Genomic DNA, 10,599 nt, shown 5'->3' with positions numbered 1-10,599 from the left:
TCTGGATAAAATGTTTAAAAATTTAGAATAACGCTAGTTCATGTCCAATTTCAATGGATACTTTACCCACAATGTAGTACAACTTTTCGTGTTTCTTTTTTCTTTTTTCAGTTTAGACATTAATTAAAAAAAAATAAAGATTAATTCATGCTAGCAAAGGTTCACCGAGGGGACGAGCGACGAAAAAGATGTTCGCCCGAACAGGGACTTGAACCCTGGACCCTCAGATTAAAAGTCTGATGCTCTACCGACTGAGCTATCCGGGCTCTGAAAGCATGTACTTGCTGATTTAAATGAAATATGCCGCAAAAGGATTAATATGATTTGTCATATTATTGTATAGATGCTATGTTAGCCAAATAGCTACATAGGGTAGCATGCTAGCCCCGTGTGCATGTATGCTGAGCGCAGTTGGCATGCTAGCCTGTTAGCAGCTATGGCGTTAGCTGATAGCGGCTAACTTCTCTTAGTGCAAAGGTAGCGAGGAGCTAACGGGCTAGCTGCTAACTGCTAATGTGTTAGCCTTGCTGGTATCACCGTTCATACACGTGCGACAGTAAAATACAACGTTGTGTTAAAGCGACTGTCCGGCGCATTATTAACCAGCCAGTCTGCGGCCATCATCATAAAACGTCTCAAGACGTCTTTGTTACTTTTTCCAGTGTAAACACAAAATCACTGACTCGTGTTTAATATATGAGATTGCAGCTGTACAAAATGGTAGTTTACAGGATCTACAAAACAAAGAGTAAACGACAGTGATCACTTTTTTAATCTAACTTTACAGCGTTGAACCAGAAAACATTACCATCAATCGTCATGACACGTCCCTTTTGATAAATAAAATAATTAAAAAACTATATGAAAACATAAAAACAATCCCTCAGTTGATTAAAGTGCATATTTCTCTTAAAGAACTGTGGCTTAATGTCTGGCACAGAGGACAGTCATGCTGTGAGTGGTCAGGATCTGATGGATGGTCAGTATTCTTGGGGTGATGTCTGTACAACTCTTCAGAAGATGGATGGATTTAGTCATGCACTTGTGCTCGGGGGCGTATTGTATGACAACAAATAAATATCCCATGCTTTAAACAGCATCGCTCGCCCAAAGCACCCATAGAAAAAATAAAACCAATCAATAAAACAGGTACACAGTAAAACCTGGGTGAAATCAGCATCTCTGGTTAGACATAACAAAATTCTGGCCTTATAATTGTGTTGTGATGAGTTCAGTATGCTGTACTGTTTTTATGACTTTACCCGTTAACGTTTATTCACAAATACCGGGCGTCTTTGTACAATATATCTTTAAAATTAGTTTTTAGCTGTGCAAATTGGGCCAAACGTCAGGAAAAGTTTGTTTACATTTTCAAAAGGTCAGTTGAACTTTGTAAAGCAGTGACTGCACAATGGAATTAAAAATAGACAGAGATTCTGATTCCAGAGCAGATATACACAATGAAAGTCTGTTTGTTACCAACATCTTTTTGAACACATCCTGGTTAAACTCTGTAGCTTTTTTACACAATAAATTCTTCAAATTTTACTTTTCATAACATCTGATTTGTAAAAGAGCACAATTTGAATCACTGCGAAAACCTTGTGGTCAAATTGTTTCTCAGGAGTGTTCAGAATTATTGTTACATCGCAGCAACACAAACACTGTCATTATGTTTTCCTACGACACTATAAAAACGGTAGAATTATGTAGCGTTATCAATAGCAATTGCAAATAACTTGATCCGGTAGGTCCTCTTCTGACACACAGAATCCATAGATTTACCCTGTAGGCATATAGGAAGTCATAAAGTACATCATGGATGTCACAAGCTCATTGTGTCTTTCAATGGCAGACAGTAACATGACTCTAAACTTGTCCAGATGGTTTCACTACTGGACTATTTTCATGGCACGTCTTTCGTATTCCCATCTTCATCTGCGTCCGATCAGATGGTCAATCCTGGAGTGAGATCCGGTCAAGGGTGAGGATGTGATGCATTGTCTATGGAAGTCGGGGCAATGATTCGTATTCACATGGCGCAGTTATGTAATCTAAAGTGAGACGGAGAGATCAAAATTATTAGTTTACTTGCAATTTGCTTGGGAAAAATCAACAACACCATCCCAACCAATCACACCCAGTATTCACCTTATGTACGTGAGGAGGCATCTCATCCTCTGAGGTCTCCTCCGGCACTGGCCCGTGGTGTCGTGGTGCTCCCTGACCGTCGTCTGCCCACCCTCCCATGGGGACACGGGTGGACCTCACTACCTTCCCCCCTGCACCAAAAGAGTCTGGAGAGCAGAAAGTTTGGTTGTTCAGCAACACTGATCTGTACAGCACCAGCACTGCAGTGATCTCAGTTGGTTTGCAAATACTTAAATAGCATTAGCCCACTTAGTTCTTACATTAAGCCAGAGTAACCATAACTGAGGTAGATGTAAAAAACTCAGCTGCTCACTTTTGAGAAAGTTGAGAACGTTTTGTGCATCATACAACTTGTTTTTTATCCCAGTATTTCTTCTCCTAAACTGATCTTTCATCTCTTTTATCCATTTTTTTCATTCATAAAAAATAACAGTGCTAAAAGAAGTGCAAAGCCTTTTGACAGTATCAAAAGAGTTAATGTGATCTGTAATGTAATGTTAATCTACTATTAGAAAGAGACAAGAGAAAGGTAACATTATATTAGTTAACATATACAAATAATGGCAGGAAAAACCCTAAAGGAACATTTAATAACAGTTCAACTGGAGAGACAAACAGTAATAGATACCAGTGGTTGGTCTGCCAGATCTCTGATGGCTGCTTCCCTGTGATGCTGCCGCCTCCTGGCCCATGAAGGTACTGCTGGTGGCTGAAGCTGAGGTGGGAATGGTACTGGGACTGGGAACTGTGGTGGGGTAAGTATGTGAGCGGGGTAAATTTCTGGAACGAGAGATGGGTTGGCTCCTCACTTCATCTGGAATGCTGTCACTGCTTTCATCGCTCTCCTGCCTGTGCCAGGTGTGACGAGACATCTCGCCCAGGGACTGCTGTTTGTGAAGCTACAAGGACAAAACACAAAGATACTGTCGGACATCTAATGCATAGGACCCAGGATGGAGAGGATCTCTATGAACATATCTCATGTGAGCACATACGTACTTACCTCATGCATGTAAAGTGCATGGATGCTCATCTCAGTGGAGGCATACTCTGATAGGCCCAAACTGGTGAGCTGACCCTCCCATGCACTGCTGCCCGAGCTCACGGTTCTGGCATCAGTCCTACAGGAGGAGAGGGAACAAATGTGAAGACAATTATGAAATAAAGAGGAAGAACTGGGGAGGATAACAGGGAAGACAGCAGCTAAGTGTTTATGTTTTGAGTTGAGGCATATTTTCAAAGTAGTAGTTTCTTACCCAGAGCCTGCCATTGCCTTGCTCATGGCTGACGTGTTGCAGCCGGCAGTTTGGTGAGGGGCACTCAAACTTCCTCTGAGATGCAGACTGCTGCTGACTGGGGAAAGAGAGCGCAAGGCTGATGCTCCGTCGCCTACACCCGCTGCGTGATTGGCCAAAAAGCTATCTCTGCCAAAGTGAACAGAGCCCAGTGTGGAGGGGCCTTCCAAGAGGTTTGCAACCAGGCTCCTCGGCTATAAGAGAGAGAGAGATATAGCAAGACGTTGAGACAGAGAAGCACTTCCTCCTGAGATGTAAACCATTCAATGAATTAAGGCTTGTTTACTTTAAGAAATAATGAGTGTACTAATTGAAAGTCCCTTTGGACAAAAGCGTCAGCTAAATGACATGTAATGTAATGTAATATGTCAATGAGGTAAATTACATTAACATTTTAGAAAACAATTTTTGTGTTCTTGGCAAAATTAGGTTTCATTACAATTGTCAATATAATTGTATAGTTAAAACTTCTATGCCAATAATTTGAGAGATGCAGAGAAAGGGTGGGAGAGAACAGAGTGAATCTAATTTGACCTCTGTAGATGTCAGGAAACTTGACTTCAGATCACTGTGACACTGAACATGACTGTTAGCTTGTCTCCATACCTCAGACTCGGACAGCGAGAGCGGATGAGTGTCTCCAGGAATCCCGGTGGCCTCTCTGTGAACTCTTTCTTTCAACTGGCTGATGAAGTGTGTCGTTTCTTGAGGAGGCTGCCACTGAGGGTTGGTAATGGCAAAGTGCATCAGAGATAACTCTGTTTTTCCATCCTCCGCCTGTTGGTAGATAGACGCCTCTGTCTTCCCTGCTGACATCCACTAAAGAGGGAGTAAAGTTTTAAGACATACTCATTATTTAACTTTTGAATGAATGAATGTAATGCATGCCAATCAGTTTATACGCAAGTACATTAAATGTGTCTACAACTGTGTCTACATGTGTGTGTGACTGAACATGATGTGTTGGTTCCTCACCGCAGGGTGTCCATGCTGCCTGATGTCCATCTGGGCAAAGGAGCAGGTGTCACCCACCCCGATCACCTCCACCGTAAAGTTCCTGAAGAAATCTATGATCTCCAGAGACTTTCTCCTCAGACAGAAGATCAGGATGATGGGAGTCACCACTGGACTGAGCAACTCCTCTAGAATAAAGACCTGGAGGCAAAACAAATGGACATTGAAGTAACAGTCATGTACTGGGATTGAGCAAAGTTTTACAAAAACTAACATGAACATTTGATTCTAACAAAAATAATATTATATATTCATTTTGACTGAGATGCGGACGAAATATTGTGATTTAAAGATTTAGAGTTTTAAGGTGCCATCAGATATGAACATTTGGGATTGTAGAGTAAATCCACTCTCATAACAAGTACCAACAAGGTATTTCACACTGAAACTCTACATTTCTTCAGGGAATATACTTAATAACCGACAGCAGAAATCCCTGCTTTTTAATGGTCTGCTTTATGACACTGTGTGAATGCAAATAATAATGTGAAAATAAAGTTTGTTATTAGAAAATGAATCTGTGTTTACTTGAGACAATTATCTCAAGATTATTGCAATTGCATTGAAAATTAAATAGGAATTCATGCTCTGAGAGGATTTGTCAAGTGTTGACATTTTCAAGTGAATTGAAATGTGTCTATTCTAAGTCTCGGTCTCTTTCCCTCATCAGTATTTGTACTCACTGCTTTGTACTGGAAGAGCTGGGAGAACTGGTCGCGGGTCTCATATCTATGTGCGTTGCCCTGCCAGTGGTCGGGCATGTAGTGGATATGAGCCAAAATAACCCGCAGCAGCTGCTCAGGACAAAACACCATGTGCTTATCAGGAATAAATGACCTGAAGAAAGAGAGATGGTGGAGAATTAGAACTTAAATCTTGCAATGTAAATTGCAAGTTAATTGGATGACAGCTGGCTTTCACTGCCCTCACTAAACACTCCATACAAGGCAAATAAACAGATGCCTTGGTTGAAACTCATAAATCTACGCAAAAGACTTTTCTACCTTTAAAATGTATTACATAAATATAGAATTAAAAGATAAACCATACATGTACAATCTAAAGAATTCTGTGAGTCTTGAATGGTTTTAAGTAAGAAACATAACTGCACCATCTGTTAGTAGAACTCTCTGATATTTAAGAAGTTAATTCAGAGCTAACACAGATATTAAGTAGTCAGAAGCTACTTAGGGGAGGAAACCCTCTTATTCCCATTTTCAGTAAACTGCCCAAGAGCATTAAAGAGATTATAAATCTGGGTTAGCTTTCAAAGTGCAACAAAGGAATGGCTAAGGGATAACAAATGCAAATGTTCTAGTGGGAGATTTGTCCCTTATCTATGTGGTATATGTTTATCTAATGTTTGCTACTTGATATTTGTTTAACAGTGATAAAGGTAATACTTCAAAAGGGAGGAGTGATCCACTATTTAAGTGTCAGTTGTGTATTAAGTTTGACTGATTAGCTGATGTAGGCTGTGCTACTATAATCTTTTCTCCCTCCTTTCCTTAAATCAACTGTGTGCATTTAAATAGATGAGACGAGCAGACAGATTAATGGGATGACACTCATCCTGACCTGCAGACTGTGATACACACTCCCAGGAGAGTGATCGACGACAGAACATGTTCTACTGCGAGAACATCCTCGTCATAGATGGTCAGGGCGATGAGAACCGCCAGGAGAGACCCAGCAAAGAACGCTATATTTTTGGCAACCACCGTCAGCAGTGGTGAGAGGAAACAGTTCATGTACTTGGACGCAGCCTGGAGGGAATGGAAAGAGGAAGAGGAAAAGGAGGAAACAAAATAATAATGAACACTATGAGCATGGATGAGAAGTACCAGTGTATCAAGGGACTTTCTGTGCATTTATTAAAAAGTTTAACTAGTCCACCAACCTTGTAACCTTTGCTGAGGCGTGACATGAGCTCGTGGTCCAGCTCATTGAAGTGACGCAGGTAACAGCGACCGTAGAGAGACCAGCATCTCGCTCCCAGAGAACCAGGCTCTCGCTTGATCACCTAGATAAAGAGACATGCAACAAACTATTGTCTAGGGCTTTATATAAAATATGATTGTCTCTAGAGTACGTATCTTGATCTGGAGCCTTTACCTCAGTGTAACTAAAGAAGGCGTAGAGAATCTGCCACACCAGAATGACCGGACACAGTAGCAGATTGGCGATGCCGATCCATAGGATGCGAGAGGCGAGCCTGTCAGCTAGCTCCAGCCTGTTGCCTCCTCTCTTATATTCTGGTTTTAGGCTCCACTCATTCTCAAACAAAGAGCCTACAGAGAAACAAAAAAGTATTTGAATACATGGATTGTAAAAGAGACAAAAATCAAAAGTAGATGCATACCGTACAAATATAATGAATCACAGTGACCATACACACACCTGGCCCCCAGAAGAAGATTAGCTCAAAATTGTACTTGAGCCCCCGAGTGTAGAAAACACTGTCCCCAAGCACAGGAAGTCGAAAACGAACAGGAAGGAGTGACTTATTCACCATGGCAACCTGGAGAAGAGCAGGAAGACAGCTTTGGTTTGAGGTCACAATGTTTTCTCATAAATAGAGACAGATGTGTTAGTTTTGAACAGTGTCATTAAGATAGCGACAAAAAGAAACACACCATGTAGTTTTTAAAGCGGAGGATGCGGTGGTAGATGTCGAGCTCGGACAGTTCCTTCTTGTGGATGCAGATCTGGTGTTCTTTCTGGATCTCCACTATCCTGGCCTGAACCTCCTGCCATGTTGCGTAAGGAAGCTCTGACTGAGAGGAAAAGGCTCAGTGAAGGCTACATGATACAAAATATTATCATCTGAGACTATAATAAATCGGGCTGGATCCATTTAATTTGAACAGAGCAAATCCCATGACAGTATTTGTCTGACTCACCATGGTCATCTTGAGGGCGTTGATGTAGAAGGATCGGATCTCCCAGTAACAGCAGACATTGTAGATGAACTTGACGAGCCGATGTAGCCAGAACACCCCAGAGATTATCAGCAAAAAGATCACAAACACATTGTCTTGGATACTAGAGGAGAAAATATGAACTTTTATCAGTAAATGTAAATGGACAGAAACGTATTCAACAAAACTGTTATATGGGTGAATGTGTGTGAATGTGAATACTCACCGAGCACTGCAGACGTTTACTGGAAGAAAGGCATCTGGCAAGGTAACTTTAGATGAATCCGTGTGATTTACAAACTTGTTGGCAAAGAGGATATCATAATCTACACAGTTAGCTAGAAATACGGTGAAGCCGACCACAAACAGCAATTGACTGCATGGAAAAATAAAGGAGGAGGGAGAGAGGAATGACAGGAAGAATTACTAAACATGAAAACAAGGATATAAGGCACATTACAATCCATAGACGTCATTTACTAGTCTGAAAAACGAAATTTAAGAAAGACAGGATACGTACACCAGCTCAAAAATCTCTCCCAGCAGCATACAGGTGAATCCATTCTTCTGATGCAGATTATAGACGTAAGGAAGGTCAAGGAAAGGAAACAACAATTCACAGAACAAAAATAATATTTGCCAAAACAATGTTCAAGGATATTCTCTGAAAAAACAGGTCCAGATTTTCTATGTGGCTCCACTGGGCTGCAAAAGGAGAGAAGAATGTGATTCTCTATGCGTTAAATTCATTATCAACTTGTATTCTGAGTGTGTGTTTGTGTGTGTGTTGTCCTACATTTGCCTCCTTCAGGTACATGCATCAGCAGGTTCTCCTCTCCAGGGGGAGAGTCGCTGTAGGAAGCCTCCAGCCGCTGGTACTCTGTGTCAAAGTGTGCCATAGTGACAGCAGCTTCAATTTCACCAAGTAGCTGACCCCACTGCTACAGCCTGGACAAGAGGGGGAAGCAGGGGAAGATGAGAGCAAGCCAAGAGTGTTCAAGATATGAAGACACATTATAAATAAAAAAGATAGGAAGCAATATATATCCAGAAATTGAGAGCACTTGACCATTGATCTTTGAGAGGCAACACTGCTAATAACACTACTATTTTCCCCCAATTATTTAATATTCATTTCTCAAGGAGAAAAAAAAGGGAAAGTTCAGTTTCACCTGATCCTCCTGAGGAGAGATCAGCGACAGTGCAATAACCCTTTCCCTGGTTTCTTGCTTACTAAGAAGGTTCAAAAGTAGACCTGGTTAAAGTGTATTTTCCTTATTCAATATTGAAGCCTGCTCATGCTGCAAAGGCTTCAAAGGGGTATTATAATGCAATCTGTCATATTGGGAGTACAGATATGTATACGTGTGTGTAATGTGCAGATTGGCTGGACCTTTGCAGAGGTATGCTCCTGCCATTATTGTTACTCTCTGCAGTTTGATGTGATCATATTTGGCTCTGTACTACTTTTGATGTACATTTATGTAACTATGTGTGTATAAGCTGAATGTCAAATCAACAAACCAAAATTTCAAATGTTGTGCGCTTGTAGGTTGCCCTAGTACAGACACGTGCGTGTGTGCAACATTCGTCTGAGTGGGTAGGGGTGTGTGGCAAGTTTATGTGCTGGCTCTGTGGTCATAATCTGTAACTATCTTTTTTAAGATAAGCACTACTCTCCTCCTATCCACTGTGTACCTTATGACTGCACACTATGTTGTACTGTGGACTATGTTTTGAGTACTTATTTTGTTGCCTGTTGCGTATTTGTGTGTACTATTTACGTAAATGTTTACACCGGAGATCAGAGAGATACAGCATTTCAATCCCATCTATGTCTGGTACATATGGCAGAATTGACAGAATTGAAACAGTTTACTTTGACTTTGCTATAACACCTGGATATTGTATCTGCTCTTGTCAGTCATATAGAAACTAAGTGATGAGCTAAAACGAAACCATGGTGCAACAAAATACAACTCAAAAAGTACAAATAAGAGCACCTGGGTGTAAAGTGCAAAGAGAAACTGTCAAGATGGCTCCATAATAATCTGAACATGCAAATGTTGTCTTATTGAGAAGTAATGACACTTTGTGTTGTGTAAGAGGAAAGGGGCGGTTCCCGTGGCATGGGAACATTACACTGCCGCTCCACCTGAGATTTAGCTCACGTTATAAACAGGTTTGCCTCTCAAAGGAAACACATGATATAGCTTATGTCAGCCGGAGACATTGTATTACCTCCATTGCAGAACAGCCCGTCCCGCCCAGCTCTTGTGTTTCCTCAACATGCCCCAGCTGTAGAGAAGGAGGAAGAGACAGACATGTCGGTTAAAGCGAACACAGTCGATTTCCCCCTCGGCAGGAACAACAAAAGGCTGAGTCCACGCGTGGGGGGGTAATGGCTGGTGAGTGGAAACAGTAAACAGCAGCGATCCGCGGGTTCAGGTGTTGTTGTGGAGCTTTGACAGCAGAGGCCCGTCTTCCTCGCACGAGATAAAAACATGTCCCCTCCCGAAACCACCACCGCCGTCCCGCCTCATGCGGGGGACCTCTCCCCGCGAGTATCACCTGCTCCTCGGCCGTGTCCCAGTCAGATCCCCCCCAGGTGCGATGGTTCCTCTGCTGGTGTCCGTGTTGTTAAAAAACAGTCTCCGGTTGTTTCTCAGTTTCGGTTTCCAAACAGCAGCGAGGCGTCTACCGCGGCTGAGTGTCACCGCCTGCCGTCCAATGAGAGGACGGGGTTCTCCAACCGCGCGCTCGACAGCCACTCGTGTTCGAGGAAGGGCGGGCTCTCCGGTTGTCAAAACACACTCTGTAATGTTCGTCCATGACGGCTCCTCACCTCCGACTCTGTTTCTGTTTAACTGGTCTTTACTGCCATCGTCTGGTCGTTTCTAGAATCACGACAACTTTGACTGCTACTATTTCTATTATTAATATAATAATTATTGTTGTTGTCGTACTAGCTGTTGTTGAGTACAATATTATGTTCAATATTTCTTTATATAGTAGTAGTAGTAAAATTGTAAGTTATAATAATAAAGAAAGATTATATATGATTCTTCTTTCTGCTCCTTTTCATTCAAGATTTGAGATGTTGTGTTTGCATATAAATAGGTTTGTTTGTTCGATGAATGAAATAAACTTATATATAACAATAACAACAATGAAAATAATACTATACAATCACATTAGTGATGTGTAATCCCTGATAT

General features: G+C 41.6%; 1 protein-coding gene and 1 non-coding gene across 2 annotated transcripts; both read right to left on the bottom strand.

Moving 5' to 3' along the window:
- Positions 1-193: 193 nt before the first annotated feature.
- trnak-uuu (transfer RNA lysine (anticodon UUU)) lies at positions 194-266 on the bottom strand. Its single transcript has one exon. It is a non-coding gene; the product is annotated as a tRNA-Lys (tRNA).
- A 409-nt stretch (positions 267-675) lies between these two features.
- On the bottom strand, positions 676-10,094 carry atg9a (ATG9 autophagy related 9 homolog A (S. cerevisiae)). The gene is made up of 20 exons (XM_062397232.1): positions 9,953-10,094; positions 9,623-9,679; positions 8,178-8,329; positions 8,043-8,086; positions 7,902-7,966; positions 7,608-7,757; positions 7,364-7,505; positions 7,097-7,237; positions 6,861-6,981; positions 6,576-6,751; positions 6,361-6,483; positions 6,039-6,226; positions 5,144-5,297; positions 4,422-4,601; positions 4,053-4,265; positions 3,408-3,640; positions 3,155-3,272; positions 2,780-3,050; positions 2,152-2,297; positions 676-2,054 (listed from the first exon to the last, which is right to left on the bottom strand). The coding sequence occupies exons 3-20, from the start codon at positions 8,278-8,280 to the stop codon at positions 2,046-2,048; spliced, it is 2,577 nt and encodes an 858-aa protein (XP_062253216.1). The 5' UTR covers positions 8,281-8,329; positions 9,623-9,679; positions 9,953-10,094; the 3' UTR covers positions 676-2,045.
- Positions 10,095-10,599: the final 505 nt, after the last annotated feature.

Source organism: Platichthys flesus, chromosome 10 (genome assembly GCF_949316205.1).
Source record: "Platichthys flesus chromosome 10, fPlaFle2.1, whole genome shotgun sequence".
Classification (NCBI taxonomy): domain Eukaryota; kingdom Metazoa; phylum Chordata; class Actinopteri; order Pleuronectiformes; family Pleuronectidae; genus Platichthys; species Platichthys flesus.
The sequence above is the reverse complement of the archived record's forward strand: the minus strand, read 5'-3'. Positions and strand labels throughout refer to the sequence as shown.

Excerpts from the sequence above, each read along its gene's own strand:
- atg9a (XM_062397232.1), bottom strand. The coding sequence starts at position 8,280 with ATGGCACACTTTGACACAGAGTACCAGCGGCTGGAGGCTTCCTACAGC. Across the intron at positions 6,752-6,860 it reads AATCTTCTTCTGGGGGCCAG|GCTCTTTGTTTGAGAATGAG; the intron begins GTGTGTGTATGG and ends GTTTCTCTGTAG. Across the intron at positions 3,273-3,407 it reads AAGGCAATGGCAGGCTCTGG|GACTGATGCCAGAACCGTGA; the intron begins GTAAGAAACTAC and ends CTCCTCCTGTAG.